The 22,335-nt window shown below is 43.9% G+C and overlaps 1 protein-coding gene across 3 annotated transcripts in view; it reads right to left on the reverse strand.

Annotated features, from left to right (window-relative positions):
- ZHX3 (zinc fingers and homeoboxes 3) overlaps positions 1-22,335 on the reverse strand; it is a 74,386-nt gene that overhangs the window by 12,847 nt on the left and 39,204 nt on the right. For 2 of the 3 annotated variants that reach the window (XM_090020959.1, XM_090020961.1), the window contains one exon: positions 312-3,244. In XM_090020959.1, the coding sequence (XP_089877085.1) occupies positions 312-3,102 (2,791 nt within the window). In that variant the 5' untranslated portion in view covers positions 3,103-3,244. Of the gene's footprint in view, positions 1-311; positions 3,245-13,549; positions 13,662-22,335 lie in introns of all 3 variants that reach the window. The other variant, XM_090020960.1, reaches the window with a different exon arrangement.

The following is a 22,335-nucleotide window of genomic DNA, read 5'->3' on the forward strand; positions in this document are numbered from 1 at the left end:
CAGAAAGCTAAGAGCTGGGGTTTTCTGAGGGGGACCTTAAGTCTAAGGGAGGCCTGGAATCTAAAAGGATTGAGAACCGCTGCTGTAGGGGCAGCAGGGCCTCTCTGCTTTGCTCCTCCCCCTAATTTAATTAGACATTGGCTTTCTCATCAGATCACTCTGAACAAGGAATCTTGGTACTAAAACCTCCCAAGACGCCCCGCTTGCTGGCATACTAAATAGCTCAGTGCTCTTTTATGTTTGCTTCTCGATGCTGCAACGAGCCTACTTACAAAACACCTCCGCAGCTGAACGATCAGTCGGGTACCTACCGAGCGGGACCGCGGGCTGCTGGCTGAACGTGTCCGAGGGGTCCGAGCTGCCTTCCTGGCCTCCGGGCTCCCAGGATTCGCTGTTCTCCGACACCTCAGAACAAGCGTCAGACGTCCCTTTTTGATTTCCTGCCGGATCTCCGGAGCTCGAACACCTGTCCTCGCTGCCGGTGTCAGACACGGCCCTGGTTTCCTCGTCCACCTTTACAGCAAACCACACCCTAACCCGCTGTGAATTCAACTGAGTTCTCTCACACAAGGTCTGCAGGTCGTCTTCGCACAGCATCTTATGCTTCTTGTAATAGTCCTCAAGGAGCTCCTTGCTGTCTGGGCTGATTTCAGTTAGACCAGGAGGAAAGATCCCGCGCCTGTAGTTCTCATACCATTTCAACTGACCGTTTTTATAGCCGTATCGGCTATCTCCAAACCAGCGGATTACCTCCGCCCGCGGCAGGCCTGTCTGAGCAACAATGGCATCGTACTCTTGATTTGTTGGCCTCTGTGTCTGCACAAACATTTGCTTAAGCAAATGCCGCTGCTGGGCTGTTTTTTTTAAGTTTAATTTGGTTTTATGGGGGGTAGGCGGCCTGCTAGAAGGGCTGTCCCCTTTCTTATTTGCACTTAAACCCTGCAATTCATTTTTGCCATTGGATTCGGTCACTTTAAGGTTTTTCAGATTGATTTTAATAGGGCTGACTTTCCGCTCTGCTGCAGTTTGACTGCTGCCAGGCGTATCCACTGAACCATTTTCACTGGAGGCCCTCAGTTCATCGGAAGAGTCTTCCCCTTCTCCACAGTCATTCTCAACAACATCTTCCTCCTCTTGCTGAGCCATTTCATCCACCTTTTTGTTCTCCTCGGCCAGCTTTTTTTTCCTCCTCTCGGAGAACCAGCTATCAATTTCCCTCCTCGTCATCTTTGTTTCACTCCTCAAACGGTCCACTTCTTCCTCTGAAGGGAAAGGGTTTTGTGCAAAACTGCCTTCCAAAGCTTTGAGCTGCTCTGGTGCTCTCTCTTTGTATTTTGTCGGTGTGAAGTCAGGTGTCTGATGCCAAGATTGCCGCCTGGTGTGATGATGAGTCACAGGTGTTGCTGCAGCCATAGAGGTTAACTCCGTGCCTTTTGTTGATACAGGGAAGGTCATTTCAGTCAGCGAGTCTATTGTGTTATCTCCCACAAACATGCCTCTACCACCTTTCACGTTCCTGTTATGGTACCTCCTATCACTAAACCATTTTCGAACTTCCCTTGTAGAGAGGCCTGTAATTTTTGTCAACCGCTCAACTTCAGCATGGCCTGGGAATGGATTGCGACCAAAACTGCCCTTCAGTGCAGATAGCTGTTCATGGGACTTCTTATTTTTATAGATGTTGGGATCCAAGAAAGCCTGTGAGGATATGGTAGGACATGCAGTTAGCAGAGACTGAGCAGTGTTGACCACTTTCACAGTAGATGCAGTATTTGAACACACTGTGTTGTGCTGTGTCACAGGCTGCAGTTTGGGAATAGAAGTCACTGTTAAAGTGAGAGAGGAATTGGTGCCTTTTAACTCATTTGTCATTATTGGCTGCGTAACAAGCAGCCCTCCTGTTCCTTCTGGTTGTCCAACCACATGTCCAGGCAAAGTTGCCTGAATAAGATGTGGGACACTGCTGGTGTTTGCAACTAGGGGTGTATTTAAAACTGTAATGGTAGGCTGTGGTACAGACTGGATAACCGTGTTGAACATTTTTTTCCGTGCATCTTCTATCTCCTCCGGTGACCAGCTGATGCCTTGTTTCAGCCTCTGGGCAGTAAACCAGATCTTAAGCTGTTCTTCTGGATACTTTGTCACGACAGTCAAGTAGCAAAGCTCAGCTTTTGTGGGATATGGGAACTTATGGAAAGAGTTTTTCAGGAAGCTGTTGGAGTCCATGGCCGCGTTGTATGTTGGAATGCTGCTCAGCGGAATCATTACCTTTGGAAGGGATTTGGATGTGGGTAGCTGTTGGTGTAATAGCGGCTGCTGTTGCAATGGTACAAGATGTGCAACACCTGTCTGCAAGACAGGCACGCTCCCTATTATGGAGCCATTGACTATGGGAGATGGTTTTGCAGAGCTTGGAACTGACTGGCTAACCGGCACAGACCCATTTGTGAACAGATGGTCGCCATTTTTCATCTCTGGTTCATTGGCAGACTGATTGCTTATGTTCTCCTTCAGCGTGTGAATCTTTTTGGCTTCAGTCTTACCTTTCATTATCTTCATAATGGGTGTTTTGGTAATGATGATTTCAGCTTGACTATCCACCCCTTCCCCAGGGATTTCCCCTGCAAGGTCTTGACTGCTGGTGGCATCACAGACGCTTTGCTCCACAGTAGTGCGATTGTCCTGCTTAACCACATTCCAGACAAAGCCAATTTCTCCAGCATGGCACTCTGCATTGTGTTGCAAGAGCCTTTCATGGCTTTTTGCCAGAAAACTGCACTCTGTGCACACCAACAAGGGGTCTTTGCTGAAGTCTAAGTGCTCAGAATCCATGTGCCCAAAGAAATGATTAACGTCTTGACAGCCAAATTCACAATACTTACACACATAAGTATCGCCCTCTGCAAGACTTCGATGCCCATTAGACAATGTTCCATTGTTGTTATGGTTAACAACAGTGTCACTAGCAGCCGGGGCTTCAGGACGCGTGTCCTGTTGTATTCCTCCACGATCATCTTCCACAACATCTGATTCAGTTTCCTGCAGCACCAGCTTTTTTACTGGTATCATGCAGGGAGTTGTGGATTTCCTTTTACTAGCCATCACTGCCACCAAGCCAGATGATTAATGCTTTTTTAAAAAAAAACATTTGCACGTATTCTGAGGTCTAGATTCCAGCAAATTCATGATGTCTGAAGACAGACTCTTGTCAAGTCTTTGAAGGATATTACACATGGTCTTGAACCTGAGGGAAAAACAGGAAAAAAAGTTACTACTCCTAATATTTGGCATAGCACATACCCATTACATTACAACTGCAATAATCCTCCTGTTTTTATTGTTTAAAAAGATAATTATTCTCATCTGCTAAAGGGGAAAGATTTTTGAAGCTGGAATTAATCTGACAGTCTTTTGACTGCTCACTTGGATGATTTTGTAGAACTGGCGAAAAGTTTCCGATAGAATGGCCATACCTGCCTATAACATTGTTGTATCAGGCTGGTGACACTTTTTCTACCCGCCTCGTATGAATCAAAGGACACCTTCCTTCGTGGGCCTAATACTTTCACTATTTTCCCTTGATAAAGGGTCGTCTCCTGCCTCTATCCTCTCGATTCTTCCAATAGCAGAAGTCCATAAAAACTGACAAAGTAGGACTGGCCATATCCTGAAGTCCTGGTCACTGCAAAAATTCTGATATTTAAAAAAAGTTTCCAACTAGGAACAGTCCTTGAAATTTTTGCCACACAGCAGGGAAACCTGGGCTCCTTGAGAGCTGGGGCCTCCAGGCTCTCAGCTATGAAGCTGTTTGCCAGGCAGGCTGCCACAGAGGCAAGCTGGCACCATCACAAGTAGGTTTCCCTAGGCAACCTGCCTAGTTTGTCAGTTTTGACAAAAATCAAAAACCCATTCTCACAGAATCTAGCCATTGCTTCACACTGGCGTTGGATAGTAGAAAAGCACTGTTGGAAATTTTCAGACCAGCTCAAGCACCAAACCTTGCACATGGAAACTGTGGACATGGTGTCAAGAAGGGCTGTAGGGTCACAGTTGGGATATCATGCTTTGATCATCCTTGGAGGAGCTCAGGAAAACTACACATCACTGATTAGATGTCATGTGGTTCACTTTCTCCCACGACTGCTTTGGCTTTTTGATTTCAACAGAATCTATCAATTCTACAAAAGTGGCAAAGGAGGGCAGGCTACAGAGATCAAGTGGAGTAAAATACATGCACACACCGCCCCTCAGATCCCCCCTCCGTCTGTCCCGCCGTACCCAGGAAAACGGCATGGCAATAGCTTTAAATGTTTAGACCAATCCAATCTATACAGTTGAGACACTCCTTGCGGAAGTGCAATGCACCTATGACAACTCTTTTCTTGGTTCCTAGGCACAAGCAAGAGGAAAGATATTCAGCTCTAGCATTGAAAAAAAAATAACACATCTTGCTCACAGGTCACAATAATTTTAAATCCATCAAGTCCTGTGCTAGAGACTGGGACTGGACATTTCTTCAGGCACAATTTCATCTCCTGCCTGGCAGAGTTCACAATATGCACAGCAGATGCTCCATGCCTGAGATCACAACCCCGAGGGTAGTGAAATGGTTTGTTGTAGCTGGCATCTACTTGCTTAAATTTATCCAGATGACAAAGAAAACAGGAAATCTGAAGAAATTTTCTCCCTGAACCCCTCTTCCATCTGTTATTACAGTGCATTTGCACAAGAATAAGAATAGCAATTTCCAGATTGCAAGGTCACTTGGAAGTTCAGCACGAGTAAGGCTGGCCAAAGATTTTGTGCCAAACTACCAAGATTTGCAGGGGAATAGATAGAGCTTCATGAAAACAGTAATTACAACTAAACAGAAAAAAAAAATCACAACTAAACTACAAACCTTTCAAGGGTGGCACTAAAAGCACTATGCACTGACAGACTAAGCCTGCTTAGATCAGATACTGGGAACAGATTTCATGCACAGAGACACGCAGATCACAAGCATTTGTTGGTTGCTCATGCAATACCTACTTTTTAATTATTTTCAAGTGAATTAATTCAGACATGGAGGACCAATGGTCCTAGCTGAAAGTATATCTCAGGAAGTGGAATTTAACCTCTGTAAGCTTGTCTTCAGAAAAAAAAAAAAAATGAATTAACAAAAGCATTTTTAAAAAATAAATGAACTCTGAAGAACCTGAGTCTGAGCGTTTAATACGAACACCAGCCATACACATACACAAATTTAAAACGCTGATGGGAAACCGTAACTTCCAGTTAATGTGGGCTGATCTGAGATTACAAAACAGTCCTGTAAATAGTATTAGTCATCAGCAAACTTGGCACCGGCAAAGGCTGTTTGCTATGCTCAAGCTGCCTAAAAAGCTATAAATCAGAAATGTATAACACTGTGATTCTGAATTGGCACATGTGAATTTCATGCTCCTGATACCCAGTTTTGTGGTATTTCTATCCCAACTTGCAGAGACTGCTTTTCCCTTAGTACTAACAAGGTGAACACTTGGGTAACTCCTAATGGGGTTGACCTTTCCAAGTCAGGTCAATGAGGAATGACAATAAGAACAGCCAAAAGACTACACAGATCGCTTTAAAGGTCTTAAGGATCATCAGGAGTAACGAAAGCAAGAGTAAAAATGAGCAGTCTCACTGCATGGATCTGCTCTGTATCGGGTCTCCTCACTTGACCATCTGAAGTCCTCACTACTGCTTAATCTTGTTTGACCCTAGATAGGTAACTTAGCTAGGTGAGAGTTAGCTGTATTCTTTGCAAATATGTGCATTTTCAACAGAATCGTTATTAACAGAGTTCCAGTTACAGAATCTCTATTACCGGAGATGATGCAAGAGCCAGACACATCCCACGCTGTGTTTCTAAGTTGGCAGATAGATAAAAATCATCTTTTTAATTCTCAGCTGAATAAACTTGATACAAAGAAACGAAGACAAAGACCCCTGTTGTGTCATTTTTACGGTCACTCTTCAGAGTATTTAATCAGTACTACTTGAGCTTAGTATACTTGAAATACTTTACCCACCTATGAAGAAACTACAAAGCATTGCCACATATGGTTACTTCATTTACCAAAGTTTAATGTTTACACAAGCAAATTCTGCCAAAGTCCCAACTGGAGAGATAAGTAGGTTTGAGATGTCAGAGCATCCACACATTGGGTCAGATACAAAATATTAACTTCACACAAAGTGAAGATATCAAATTTATCTTGAAAACCGTCCCGGTGGTAACTCAGTAGCAACTTTAATCAAGTGCACTGTTTGTCTATTCCTTTTCCAGGGAAAAGTTACAAAACCCAACATAGATTCTCAGCTGCGTGCGACATGTATATTGACTAAATCAAAACATCAGTAGCGTGTTCTCAATGCTGTCCATCCTACAACATCTGCTAACACTCCTGTGCATTTGCAATTTAAAACGTAATTGATTCTATATGACATCCCTTTTAAGTATCCTAGTAGCAAGTAACATTTTTTTAAAGAAAGTGTTCATTAATAATATAGTTAATAAACCATTGTTAAATTAAAAACTGACACAAAAAATAGAACCTTGCCATGATTCTTATGGTGCATTCCCATGAGCGTGCACATGGAGGGGTGTGCGTTCCCTGTGAGACAAATAGCAGTGGCACATTTTTGTGCCATTGTTATTTGTCCTATGGCTTGCCCCTGCACATGTGCTCTGGTGTGTGGCAAATTGCCCCGGGGTGGGGTAGGGAAGGCTGGGGCCAGCCCAGCAGCCTTAGATCCTGGCTGGCAGCCAGAGTGTAGCTCTGCCTGGCCAGGCTCCCTTTCTGGTGTTACACATTGCTATCACATGCACTGCACCGTTTCTTATAGCAGTGGTTTTTGTTCTTGGTTTCTGTTTTTTTTTGGGGGGGAGGGGTTGTTTTTTTTTGTTTGTTTGTTTGTTTTTGGGGGGGGGTTACAGCAGAATCTTTCAGCATCAAAAAAACCTGCTGTGCTGCAAATTAGCAGTCGTGGCAAACATGCACGTGCACTACGTGTGGTTTGCAGCATCACAAACTGCACATTTGCACTCGTGAGGATGAGCCCTCAATGTTTTGCACTAAAGTCATGCATTCAAATGGGAGCTTTATAGCTCACAAAATGGGCCCTTTGATAGAAAGTGAAACATTAGCAGAAGGAACTATAAACCCCACAGTTACAAGAATAACAGAAGACAATGACTACTGCTTTCCTAAAAGCTGACAATTTCCATTTAATTTATACCTACTTAATAAGGAGCATAGCTCTACCCACTAAACAGGTGAAGTCTACTGAGTGAGCCACTCTTGCTGGCTACACTGCTTCCACAATCCTTTCTAGTGAAAGGAAAATCCCACAATCCTACAAATCCCAGTGTCTCCTGACAGTGGGACAGACTAGCAGTTCATCATTTGCTGAGAAGCAGGATCAAAAATAAGATACTTAACAGTTTGTGACTGTTTTAAATTAACTCATATTACCCTTAGGTTCAGCAAGGTGTTGGGGTAGGTAGAATGCACATAAAGGCCGCTTAACCCGGGAATTAAAACTACTGAACTTCTCTAAATATTTACATTGGCATAGAAGTTTGTTCCTAAACAACAAGTTTAGCTCCCCTTTCTGCCACTGCCTTTCACCAACAACCCCCCTATTGTTCTTTGCAGGGAGATTCAGCAGTGTCTAGAGACCAAACAAACTGAGCGTTACCATTTCAGAGAATTTATTTTATATGGATTAAGAAAAAGGTTTCCAAATATGCACTGTCAAACATGAACTTTCAGCTTCCCTCCCCGCCCCAGCTCAGCTGGATTTAACTGGTTTGGTTTTAAAATGTTTCAGTGAATTAATGAGTTGTGTTGTTAATGCAAAACATTCATTCCAACCAATGCCAAGCTCCCCAATTAAAAGATTAATTTGAGACCTTGCGCAAACCTTGCCCAGAGACCAGAAAACAAACCAAAAAAAAAAAGAACCTAACAGGCACCAGAACCACATGGATCGTACACGGTAGCTACTGCCCTGCCACTACATTTCAGGAGATGGTAAGAAAACTATGCTATCTGTGCTAAAAGCATTATGGCCGTGACAACTTTTAAACTTGCCGGCAAAGATTTTAGGGATATAGGAACCCCTTTTTGCAGCACTGTAATTTTAGACACAAATTCACTTTGGTACTTGACATGTCTTTGCCTAGAAAACGTTCAATTAAAAAACAAAAACAGCTCTTTTGCTAATCCTTCATCTTCCTGCTAAACAAACACCCCTCAAGTAAGAAAAAAAATTGATATTTCTGTCTTGTACAAAGACAAACACAATATTGGCACTTAAATACCAGTGGTTTGTTTATACCGAAAATGTGTAGGCCCAGGCTTGAGCAGTATTATGGTTATTTTTAAAAGAAGGAAAGTTAACATTTGAGAAGTTTTTAACTGTGGTTTTACTACAATAAGCTTCAGGGTTTTTTTAATCCTAAGAGCTTCATTTCACTTAGGGATGATCCCCAGAGGACTCACCCAAGTATAATCCTAGATGTCTGTCAATAGTTAGTGATATAAACTGGCCTGAATGAAATACAACTTTGAAGAGCCAACACCTTTCAACTCCCCTAGGCATCTGGAACCTTTAAGGTGCCAAAATGAAACGTTTCATAGAAAATTCCCTACTTTACAAAGCACCTCTCTAACAGTTACAAGCACTTTACCTCCTAACAGGCTCAAGAAGGGCATGGCTCACCCGGCATGAACTACCTGCTGTAGGTAAAGAGAACTGTTTCAGTCCATCGTATTTAGACTGGCCCCCAACATGGAAGGAAAACAATATATTCTTGCGAGCGCAAGTGAGGAGGGAAAGCATGCATGTGCCAGCTCTCTGTAGTCTGTACTCCATCTACCAGCCAGGGATGTTTCAGGGCCTGTTCTCCACAGTTAGTCATTAACATTCCCCTGCATGCAGACCAGCCCGTGACAAATCCCACAAGGAGGTCATCAGTCAAATTAATTATCCTGCTTGCTGCCAGTGCATGCACCAATTTAGTGAAGAGGGGGAAGGGCAGGAGTTACGAAGGGATAAAACTAAGGCCTGCTCTATACACAAGAAGCTGCACTGATTTAACCCAAATACTTATTAAGCTGCATAGACTAACCTAGATACAGAGCAGCGTCAGGGTTAACCTCTCAGTGCGGCAAGTAGAGGCCTTTCACAGCTCTAAGCACAAATCCCAACCTCCTGTCTGTGGCCGTAAGTGGGGACTTTCTTTTAGCCAACCCAATGTGTTTGGCCTAGGAGAGAGATCACAGACATTCTCCCCACCCCAACCCCAGGACTGTGTCATGTTAGACTGAGCAAAAATCCAGGCCCTTGACCATGGGCCCTGCTCTCTGCTGCCAAAGGAAGATCTCACCAGCTCGAGTCACACAGGGAAGATTACCCCCCTAGACCCTGCTACGTGAAATGAAACTAGGGTCTCTTCAGTTTACTGTGTGCTGCTGACTTCTCTTTTGTAGCACACGGTTATATTTTTTTGGTCTACAGTACTGCATGTGCAGCCTGCACTACAAATGACAGTTCCTAGCCCAGGTTACTCAGAGATTGGAATTTGATATTAGAGCTTAATGGCTCACAAATAATTTGGTAAGCAGCACAATTCCAGCTTCTGCACAATCAGCTCACCCTAACACAATGGCAGCTTACTGCTGTCCAGCCTTGTAGATAAAACAATACATACTAAACCCAACAGTCCCCATTTCCACCATGTGCATGCTGCACAAAAGCCACCACCCTAGCACCACCTTTCTCCAAACCAAGAACAGGACCATCTCAGTCACTCATTTTCTGTCGGATGGCTCAGAAAGTAGAAGTTTTCCAGCTTCCAAAGGGGTGCGATTAATCTTCCAGGTCCAGATTAATCTTGGCCATTGTCAGAGTCTGACAGTAGGGCTTGGATCTTTTAACAGGCAGCAAGCACTCTGTGGAGCTGGTTAAGCATTCACACGTAAGTGCTCACTGCCAATTGAATATCAGAAGCATATAAAGAGGGCACTGATTTCATGATAGGCATGTCCAACACCTAGTATAAACAGGGACTCAACCTGGTCAAAGTCTCTAGGTGCTCCTCTAATATTAGTCCTAAATAATACTGGGAAAAACTCTTACATCCCCAATGGAAAGGCGGCATACTAGCCTTGCACTAATTAAACCATGCTGGGAGTTGCAGAACCTTATCACCAAGTCTCTAGTTCTGCCTGGGGAACAAGAACTTGCTACAGACAGATGCTGATCACAAGTTGCCAAGTGGCCACAGGCAGGATGGAAGAGAGGCATTTCCAAGAAAGTCATTGTGCAGAACAAAGATTTCCAAGGTCCAGATTTCTGAAAGGAAGAAATGCCAGTTTGTTAGTCCAGTACCCTATAGTGGAACTGAAATGAGTTCACTCTTTGCAATGCATATTGTGCCCCAAAACAGCACAACATCTCATTTCCAGCACAGTGCTTCTGGATTATTTCATTCACGATGCCCTTCTGCAATTTGTTAGTTTAAAAGATGACGTTACATTCTGGCTTAGTATCAACTATCATTTCCTAACTAACTTACTGTTACTGTAGGTGACGCAGGCGCTGCAGACATAAGTGTCAAGTCACAAAACAGGATTGGCAGTTCAGAATAATATGGATTCTGACCCCTCTTCCAACCCCCAATCCTCCAGGCTTGGTTTAAGATTACTCTCCCGTATTTCAATATGATCTCTTTTGCAGCTTTCTGAATACGATCGTTTATGGCAATGTTTTTGTGCTCACTGAACTGGCTCATTCTTTCAGTAGAACAAACTGTTCCATGTTGAGGCAGGAGTTGGCTGTGTTTTAACAAAGGATTTTTTCCCCTTCTGACAGTGTTTTGCAAAAGACTCAAAATCAGCTTGTAGCCAAGTTACAAAAGGTCAGCAGAGACTAGTCAGGCAATGGGTGTAGTTCCTGTATGTCACAGCTAGTATAGGAAATGGGTGGGGACAAAATGTATGAAATTTCCATTCGAAATAATGTCTACCTAGATATCAACGGGGAAACAGGCTTTTACACAGATATATATATACACTTGTGAGCCTGAAAGCCCACAATTTCTGTGCTGGAAGACTGGGCTTGTTAGGACAGGTTGAGGTAGATTAATCGCCATGGTCATCCATCTGAGTGTGTGAATGACAGCCACTTAAGCAGTCATGGTAATAAGAAAAGCAGTGCTCTAGGGTTTATTTTCCCCTGAGCTATTTTAAAGGCCTGCTGCCCTTATTTCTCCTAGTCAGCAAAATGACGATTCACAAGGCCAACAGTTTGCCTTGAAAAATCAAATGCTGGCACAAGCCTGAGGAAAATGGCTTCCATCATGGGAAGCTTTGGTGTAGTTGTGGGTTCTAGCGTCTCCCTCACCCTGCACAACTTGTAGGGAGGTTCCTGTAGATGCAGACCTTCCTTCCAGGTGTGCACAGGTTTACCAGCAGGGCTGTTCTACCCAGTCAATCTTCCTCTCTAGACAGGACAAATGCACTGTGATTGGAGCCTCGCTTGGGCTGCATGGATATGTTTCATACATGCATGCATCCTTTTTTAACAGTAAATTATGAATAGCCAAGAAGTGAAAAAGTAACATTGTACGCGACAAAGGAAGAGATGGGCAAAACCAAATTTCTATCTGCTTTAATAATCATGAAGCTCTCAGGCCTAAAACACAAACATCTGGTTTACATTCTCTTCAACCATGACTAAGGGATGCTGGAAACTGATTTGCCCTCTCTTCCACTGGGCTCCTATACAACTAGTATCACAGATTATATCACTGCTCAAATGTGTCAAGCCAACTGGGTTCAGTTTTCTTCTATGGTCATCAATCTCAGTGTTCAGGATTATTATTGGAATTGCCTTGGATCCCAGCCATAAACCTGACCTCAGTGTGCTAGGTATCCTATGGACCCAGAAGAGGACGACTGTCCCTAGACTTCCAATTCCTTTGCCAGTACATAATGTTTAAAGTTTTCACAGTACTCACAGCATCTCTGAAGAGTAAAGAAGAGAGAGAAATCCTTAGCCACTGACATGCACCCACTTTGAGGACTGAAAGGTAGGGGTGCACCGATAAGAGATTTTGGGAGCTGATACCGATAGCCGATTTTTAAGGAGGCATATCAGCCGATACCAATCCGATTTCTCACACAGCTGCATGCAGCTGGTAAGTCTGTTGTGGTGAAAGGAGAGGGAGGAGGGAAGGGGTGTGGGGGAGCAGATCAACGCCTCCCACGGAGGGAGGAGTGGGCTGGGGCAGAGTGAGCACAGGATGGAGCCGCAGCTTGTCTAGGTGCGGGGGTCCTGCTGCTGCTCCCACTGCTCATCTGGGAAGGCACAGGGGGCTGCGAGGTGTGTGCCCCTGGATCTATACAGGGAGGAGGGTTACTGAGGGGGCTACAGCCACCACAAATTTTGCCGTAGCCTGCCCCCCCCCCATAGCCTCCCTCCCAGTGCCACCACCTGCCCTGAGTGCAGCGCAGCATGGCCCACAGCCCACAGCTGCAGCCTGCCTAGCCCACCCCGTACAGATCTGGGGGCACATGCTCCACCATGCCCTCCTGGATGAGCTGTGTTAGCAGGGGTGGGAGCCACTGGATGAGCCACCAGATTAGCGGCGCACAGCAGTGGGAGTTGCCCCCCAGACGAGCCACAGCTCTGTCCTGCACCCGCTCCACCCCAGCTGGGCAGCGCCTAACCCAGCCCCAGTCCCACTCCTTCCCTCATCATGGGGGGCATTGATCTGTCCCCCATGCCCCTTACCTACCCCCTCCCCTTCCACCACAAGAGACTTACGAGCTGCACACAGCTTTCCACGCTGCCAGGCTGTGCTCCTCACTGCCTATGTGCTGTACTGCAGATGCACACACACACGAGCATTTATTGGCCAAATTATTGGCCACTTCAGACCGATTTAGTCAATCTTCTTTATATCAGTGCTGATCTGATATCAGACCAATGTATCAGTGCACTTCTGCTGAACGGGATGGAGGTTTAATGATGTGCCCCAACATTACAAAACAGCTGACATAAGCGAAGCCTACTGCATCCAATTAAATTGAAAAGGGAAAATAGGGACACCAGTGTAATTCTAGAACAGGGATTTAGAATAATTTAATGAGCCTGCTCGTCAAAAAGCTCAGCAGGAGGTTTTTCATTGCCTTAAATGATTAAGATCCTGCTCTTGAGACTCAGGCAACAAGAACGCGAGTGCTTTATGGTCACTGCAAGCTCAGGACCAAATTTTCTGAAGAACTCAGCTCTCCTGTTAGCTTCTGCATAAGGGGCACCCCCCACAGTGCTCAGCATCCAGCAGTTCTCACTATTGCGTGCAAGGACAGATACTGAAACGGCACAGTACCCAAAAGACGAAGCAGCTTTGAAAATCTGGCCCCTTGCTCAGGTGCCCGAATGGAAGTGGAGATTGTTGGAAAATCTAGTCCCCATCACAAGTGCTGACGTTTCTGAAAATCCCACTCACAGTGTACACCACTGCCTGGTGCGCTGATTCATCACTGACTCCCAGAAGACAGCCTGCTCCTGAATCATCCACACCATCTCCAGCAACACTAGTGCATGTCTTTCATGTTGCTCTGTCAAGGAAAGAAATTGGATCAGACCCTATCTTCCATTGCTTCTTGGATGCAATCACAAGGTGAAGACCAATGGTCAATTCCTCCAACTAGGTCTACACTGCAAATCAGAGGTGCAAATGCAAAAATCAAGTAGATTAACTCAAGCAGGTTTTAACTGAGCTAGCTTGAGTGCAAGTGGCAGTGGACAGCAACACAACAATGCCAAACACCCAGGGTCTCAGGTGGGATTGGGTACCCCCTGCTGAAATGGCATCACTGCTATTATTACCCAGTCTAGTTAAATTAATGCTAGCTTAGGTACATCTGCATATGTTGCAGTTAAGCTTCCTGAAAGCAGTGTAGCCATAACCTCTGACTCTAAACTCAAAACAGCTGATAATGATTTTTTTAGTGAGGGCAGCATTCAAGAGAAACTGGCCTGCTAATGATTTCTCCCTCTTTCAAAGCGCCTCTATTTCTCTTATGATTGACAAGAGACAGATGGGTTTTCATTTCAGACTTCAATGGGCAAAACCTTCGAACTAGAATCCAGCACCATGGGAACCAAAGAGTACTTCATTTCAGCTTTGTTTGTGTTTTGAAAACTATTTGCATTTGAAATAATTGTCCATCCACTGTAATTTGGATGACTCGCAGTGGAGAACGGAGTTTAGCGTTATTCATAATGTGAACCTTGCCTGGCACAGCTTCCCACTTTCTCTGACAATTCAGAATGACACTTGGAATCAATTATCCTTACACAGGAGAGTCAATTATTTTTTTTTAATTGAAAACTCGTTCTTTTTAGGGGTCAGCTGTGAGGTACAGGTGGTCCCTAGTTATTTACTGCCAAAGCTAAAGGCACTTTCTGTACTATCAGCACACAGACATTTAAAATTACAATTACTGTGGAAAGGGGACAAAACAAATCACATTTTTTAATCCTTCCTAGGGGATTCAACAGATCTTTCCCAGGCTTATCCTCACCTTATTTCATAGTAGCTAAGGTCAGGAGGGACCTGAAAAGATCATCTAGCCTGACCCCCTGCCACAGGCAGGAATGAATGCTGGATTCACAAGACCCCAGACAGGTGATCAGCCAACCTCCTCTTGAATTTGCCCAAGGTAGGGGCGAGGACCACTTCCCTGGGAAGCTGGTTCCAGATTTTGGCCACCCAAACTGTAAAATATTGCCTTCTGATCTCTAAACTAAACCTAGTCTCCATCAGCTTATTACCATTGTTGCTCGTCACCCCAGGTGGTGCTGGGGAGAATAGGGCATTACCTATATGCTGTTGATTTCCCCTGATGACTTTGTAGGCAGCCACCAGACCCCCTCCTCAGCCTCCTCTTGCTGAGGCTGAACAGGTTCAGGTCCCTCTCACCAAGTTGGTGGCCCTCCTCTGAACTCTCTTCAGGCTGGCCACATCCTTTTTAAAGTGTGGTGCCCAGTACTGGACACAGTACTCCAATTGTGGCCTGACCAAAGTCACATAGAAGGGGCGTATCACCTCTCTGGACCAGCTTGAGATACATCTTTGGATACATGATAAGGTATGGCTGGCCTTGCTGGCTGCAGTCTGGCATTGGCGGCTCTTGTTCATCTTGGAGTCAATAATGACTCCAAGATCCCTTTCCACCTCTGTGTTTTCAAGAGGGGAACTCCCCAGGCTGTATGCGTACTGTGGATTCCTTCTCCCAAGGTGCAGGACCCTGCATCTGTCTACGTTGAACCCCATCCTATTCTCATCTGCCCACTTTTGTAGTCTGTCTAAATCTATTAACTGAATAGATTAATGTGGACAGCTATTTAAAAATGCCTTAGTGCGAAATTGAAGCAGAATAATTTAGTCATATTCTGAAAACCAAGGAGAGAGAGATTTCTGTTTTTCAATGTCTGCCAGTATTCTGTTGCCCAACTCTTTTGGCTGATTGAACCAGAAAGTGAATGTTTGTGGCCTCTGCCTTCACAGTGCTCATAAATCAAGCACTTGGCCAGCATCATGTACGTTTCCAAAATATTGGCAATGCTCAGCCAAGGACGCATTTGGCATCTACGTACCATCCTTTGCATGGAGCTCAGAGCAGGCCCTGACCCATTATGAGCACCACCAAGTAAAAGTAAACCAGACTGGGCCCAGGGTGAACTAGATGATCTGTCACCTGCCCTGGGCTGGGGAGGATATGCCAGTCTCTGTGGCCAGGTAAGTATTTGAGCTTTCTCTGGAAACTCAACTAGTGCCTCTTCTTACTCCATGGAATATGAGCTCACCAAGCCATTTCATCTATGCCACTGAACAGCTGTTTGATGGAAGCAGCTTTTTGCATATATATGGGGCAAACAAGAGAAATGTTAAAGAACTGTGACAGTCCATTTAAAGGATTTTGGTTTTTGAACTGGTTTCCCAGAAACCTTGCTGTCAACTACCCATGTACTAATTTACTTGTGGATCACAGTGCTTTACTAGGGAGAATTCAGGCCTGCTGGCAGAATTGCTTCCTAATCATTTATTAGTAAGTATATATCCCTATGAATTGTCACAACTATAAAGCCTCCTCTTTATATTCAAAGCTCTGTACAATAGAATTTATTATTTTTATGCTTTGCAGACACCATTACAAGGGACCTAAATGTGCAGTTTGGAAGAATTAAAATCTGAACACCACCCCATTACTCAATTTAGGACTTTTTTGTTTTTGAGAGGAGCCAGACAGAATTAATATTACATTTCCCTCTCCCCTGCCAGTGGGGACAAGTATTAAAAGCTCTAAGTCAAATCTTACCATGACCTGGCAAAACTGAATTTAAGAAAAGAAAAAGAAAATCATCCTCTTTATGCAATTATTACCCAATTACTGTCAAGACTCATAGAATCTAGCTTCAGGCCTTTCTCTGTACGTTTCTAAAACTAGTTTACAAAATACCATAAAATTATGCAAATCCCAGAGAGATTTATCCACGCATTAAGTCCATGAAGTTGCAGGAAGCTCTTCAACGGGCTAATATAAAATAAAATATTGTAAAATAAAGTAAAATGCCCCGTATTTTAGAGACACACACACACACACACAGAGCCTAATTGGATCTTATTTTTCTATCTCATTCTTTACCTCACGTGCAAAAGTGACTGAGTCTGAGATAACCTCTGCACATGTCAGACCACATCCTCAAATCTGGAGCGTTGACATGACAGCACAGCAGCTCACCTTGGCCGCCACCTTGTGAGAAGCCACCCCAGCTGGTCAAAGCCAGTGTGAAGCCTTCAGTAGAGCCTAACCCTGCACCCAGTCCCTGTTACCACAGTGGCCAGCAAGGCTCAGCTGACCCTCTACTGCCATATAAACCCCTGCACATGAACAAGAAGTATTTAGGGGTAGTATGGCTCATTTTGATTAAAGAGTGCTTTGTTGATCTTTCTTACTCACTCTGCTTAATCTCCTACCTTCTCAGCCTGGCTGGCTTCTAGATCCTGTTTCTAGTTTTATCTCTTGGCTTCCTGACCTGTTTTGTCCTCAGAATCTGTTTGCCTGTCCTGCCCCTGTTTGTTACCTTGATCCCTGTGTGGCCCCAGACTGGTTGCCCATGTCCTGGTGTGACATGTTCCCATGCTTGAGGTGTGCCAGCGGTGCCGCTTGAAGAACTCCAGCTGCAAGTAAGGAGCCTCTCTTCTTTAAGAGGAGCTCTGCACTTTCCAATTTGTGGTAAAGACCCCTGCCAAGCAGCACCATTGGAGCATGCTCAGCATGTTTTTCCTTTGTTGGCTTCTGCACATACCTAAAGCCTTTTTCTTCTCTTCTTTCTCCATAGGGCAGGAAGAACCTTACATCAGTTATAGGTATTAAACTTTGGTGGAGGAGATGTGCAGCTTACCTATTGTCTATAGAATAACTTACAAGTTCCCCCAGTAATTTATTATTCAGACAACCAAATGAATCATTCCAAGGCAGAATCAATTACTTCAGGTGGTTCTTGTAAAGTGCCTAGAGACATTGTCCTTCTAGAGTGAAACTGTATGAAGTTTGCTAAATAGTTGCATTACTTCCCTGGTCATCTGTGAAGGAGAGTCATGGGAGGGGGGAAGCTAGAATGGGTTTATATCAGTTCTGGCCCTTTAATCTATAAATAAAGGGCTAAAGGTAGGTCCTATGCCTTGAACAGTTTAGTTCTTCATTTTGTTTTTCAGTTATACTAGAGTGACTATAGAACTAGTTGGATTATGACAGCCTTAGTACCAAGGAAGTGCACCTCCATAGCCACAGTTATGTGAGAGGACAATTGATTTTTATGGACAGCTTGAAGTTTTGTTTTTCTTTCCTAAGGGTTTTTAAATAGGTTGTAACAAATGCTCTTGTAGGAATCCAACACTTCAACCCTTTGTTGGAGGACAAGGAAAGCTCCCAATGCAAGGAGGTACAGTGCAAGGGGTTGTGCCCTTGTTGTGAAAGTTAACAGTGTACTAGGTTGCATTAGTAGTAGCGTTGCCAGCACTCAAGGGAAATGATTATTCCCCTCCTATTCAGCACTGGTGAGGCCACATCTGGAGTACTATGTTCAGTTTTGGGACCCCACTACAGAAAGGATGTGGACAAGCCGGAAAGAGTCCAACAGAAGGCAACAAAAACGGTTAGAGGTCTGGGGCATATGACTTCTGAGGAGAGGCTGAGGGAAGTGGGCTTGGTCCTTTCTTCTGCAGACTAAATAAGAGGGGATTTAACAGCAGCCTTCAACTACCTGAAGGGGGGTTCCAAAGTGGATGGAGCTGGACTGTTCTCAGTGGTGGCAAATGACAGAACAAGGAGCAATAGTCTCAAAACTTCAGCAAAGAAAGTTTAGGTTAGATATTAGGAAAACACTTTCTTATAATGAGGGTAGTAAAGCACTGGTACAGATTACCCAGAGGGATCTAGTTGGGGATGGTCCTGCTTTAAGCATGGGGTTGGACTAGATGGCTTCTTGAGGTCCCTTCCAACACTAATTTTCTATTATTCTATGATTCCACTGATTGCAACTGAATTATTCTCAATTACCTGTAAGCAAGAGTAATTGAACTGTATTTTCTTCCTTGGTGGCTGTTATACCAAAGGTATTTCATTCATATTCTCCTCTTTAGATCAAACTCTCTGCTAAACAGTGGTCAAAAGTCTGCTCTTTTCCCTTCAAAAGAGAGACTACCCCTCATTTGGCCATTCTGAAGCATTCAGTGTTATCATTGGAGTTCACAGTATAAGTGATTAATTCTATTTGCTTATCTGAAGCAAAACAGGAGGATAAACTAAACTACGGCAGGATCCAGCACATGGGACATATAAGCAAAAATCTTTCTGTTCTATCAGCATGCAGTCCACAAGCAGGAGTTTGAATGCCCAGAAGGTACAGCGGCCGAGTAATGGAATGATGGTGTCTTTCATCCCTACATCACCAATCCAAATCCAATCTAGGGTACTAGCAGCCATCAAGTGGTATACCTACTTGAACAAAGTCTCTGCTGTTCCTGCTGGATTATTGCTACACACTTATTCCCTACAGTGACTGACATGTGTTGGGGGCACCAAGAAGAGCAGAACACCTACCCCGCCCCTTGACAGGTGCCCCACCCCCTGGTCACCATCTTGGGACTGGGAATCCTACTCCCTGACCTTTGCCACCAGAAGTCCCTCTCCTTGAGCCCTAGAATTACTCCTTTCAGCAAGGAGTTCTGGCATCTCTAAACCAGAAAAATACCAAATTATATTCTAAAAAAACTCAAACATGTACTACAACATTCATTAATTTCACTTGAAAAAGTATTTTTGTCCTGATTTATGTGCGTTTGTGTAGTATACATAGAGATGATAGTATAATAGCTTAAAATGAAATCTTACTATTGTAGATTGTGGGAGGGGTGTGGGTGCAAGGTTGGGTATAGGGTGTGTGTATGTGATTTGTGGGGGAGTGGATAGTTGTGGGATGGGTATCAGTTTTGTGGCGGCCTGGGAGTGTGTGGAGGAGGGTAGCTGCGGAGGGCTGTGGTTTGTAGAGGGGAAGGGTTTGCACAGAGCCCCTGCCAGCACTTCTGCAAGCCCAGGCTCTGTGCTCCTGGCCCCAAGGCTTTGGCATGGTCCCCATGCAGCTTGATGGGGCTTGGCTGCAGCGGAGGCGGGCTTGGCCACCACCACTTTTTCCTTGTCACACACTACCACAGCAGTGACAAGATGTCATCTTTGACAGAAGCCAGGGGCAGACAAATATTCATTTTCTAAATTTCTGAGGCACCCCACAGGCCGGATAGAATGGCTTGGCGGGCCAGATCCAGCCTGCGGGCTGTATTTTGCCCACCCCTGCTCTAACAGGTGGCCAGTTTCTTAAGGTGGGAAAAAAAACTACTTACCTAGGTTCAACAACTAAGTTTTTAAAAACTGCTTATCTTGGTTCATCTGCAGCTATTCAGCAAGACTTGTAGTTTAAGGTTGAAGTGCAAAAATTAAGGTGAACCCTGATTTTCATATTCTGTTACCTGGCTGAATTTCAAAAGCTGCCTTAAAGCTAGGAAATTATGGAAATGTTCCGGATGGGTTATCCTGATTAATATCAACATGCTAATTCTTGTCCCTTGTAAATAAGCCATATCCTAAACCAGATATAAGTGGCATAAAACAACTAAACGAACTGTAAGCAACCTTCAGCTGACTTGCCTTTCTCACACCTCCTAAACTTTCCACACCTGCTCTCTCACCTGCTCATTTCCTTTGCCACCTCTTCTCTTACCCAAAATCTGGCCAAGCAGATGGCAGTCCACAGGGAAGGGCTGACCTAGTCACCTACACTGGCAGTGGAGCAGCTGCTGACTATGCTTAACACAATTCTTGCTGGTTCAACTGCTGAGCAGGTAGTTTCTGAGTCTCCAAAAGTGAAATATTGCAGGATTTCAATTAAAAGTGCTTTTGCCTGTTATGTCACAGCTTAGGACAATCTGTTTTCCAAAAAAAAAACCCACTAGAAAATTTTCACAGAATAGGTCTTTGGTTTCCTGACTCTTTTCAGCTGAAAATGACTGGCAAGGAAGCATCTGAGGCACTCTCTTATTGCTGCTACTACTCATGCTGTCAATCTGTCACCTTTAGCCAGCACCATATTAAGGAAAGAGACATCTAATACTAAGTCAACTAAACGACTGGAGTGTTATTATGATTTGTAATAATGTCATGCTCACAATTTTTTAAATCTAATGCTGCTTGAAGTAAGTAGGAAACCCTAGAGTCTGCAATTACTTAACAGGCAGGTTTGCCCAACTGGAGAATCCAATGCAGAAGGGGATGTGGAAAAATCACTTTCTCCAAGCAGTTGAGTTCCTCCTTTCTGAGTTCAGAGAGGAGAGAAAGGAGCATGGAAACATCCTAACAATACTGTACCAAAACAGCAGCTTGTCAAATTGGATAACGCTCAAGGCAGTAGGAATTCCCATTCATATAGAAAGCTACAGTGGGGTTGCTGTATTTTCCAGCTGGGAAGATATTAAATGGATAGACGTCTACAATATCTGGCAGAGAAAGCTGGGGGAGGAGTGTTAACAGTCTGCAGGACTCATCCTTAATGAACTCAAATACACTTGGAGGCTCCAGTTGCTGGCACAACCCTTCAGGGGAATGCATGAATGATGAAAATCAGACCCATGCTTAAGTCAAGTTGGTTACTTAAATGAGCAACAGTAGAGTAGCCAAAATGATGATAAGACAGATAGGCTTCCAGCAAGACCTTACAGTTTTACGAACTGTAAACACCCTACACTGGCCATTCGAAAATTGGTTCATGATATTCTGCCTCCTACAACAAAGCCTTATAAAAATGGGGTGATGGGTAGAAGCTTTTTAGACAATCTGCTTCTACACAGAAAAGACATGTGGATCAACCAATGCAAGCCCCAAATCAGAGCCAGCAGGCTCTATGGCTCATCCTGAAGTTGGACAAATCTCAACAACAGTCTGAAACTCCTGAGTGGTGAAGAGCTGCCAAACAAATTGAAGATATGCTGGTCTTAGTCTCTTGGATTATAGGAAGTTCTTCTGCTTCCTGCAGTAGTCTGGCAAAATTCCTAGGCAGACTAGCATTGAAAGTGTCAGCTGAACTAGATTGGGCCTCACTTTTAACATTGGTTCACTTGCAACACATGCAGACTATGTGTATCTTTGTTAGAGAAAATGATGACAGACTCCCCTTCTATTTGCAAAACAATTTTTCCACTCTACAATTTCCCATTTCTAATCAATTTTCAATCAGAAGATTTTTTTTTCCCAGATAATTTCCTTGTTTGGTTTTGGGGTGTTTTTTGTTTTGTTGTTGTTTGGGATTTTTTTTTTAAACATCCAGCAGAAAGATTTGATTTACATCAACTTTTATATTTCTACTACTTTTATATTGTTTTTTTACCCCTAAAGAAAGGTGCACTCTCATTGGATGATATAACCATTAAAAAAACAGGTACATTTGCAACTAAATAGAACCTTTATTATATCTCCTACGTCTGTTTAGTAATCTATGGTGGCATACTATTCTTATATGAACGTAAGCAATTAGAGCAGAATAATTTTTAAATTTTTAGCATGGCTGAAAATGGATAAAGACAGAATTCTCATATTAGAGATGAGTAACTTCTAGTTCATGTTGTGCATCAAAATAGCTGCATTTAAAATGGAAAAAGCATGCAACCTGTAACTT

Source organism: Crocodylus siamensis, chromosome 10 (genome assembly GCF_052110815.1).
Source record: "Crocodylus siamensis isolate JL-2025a chromosome 10, ASM5211081v1, whole genome shotgun sequence".
Taxonomy (NCBI): Eukaryota; Metazoa; Chordata; order Crocodylia; family Crocodylidae; genus Crocodylus; species Crocodylus siamensis.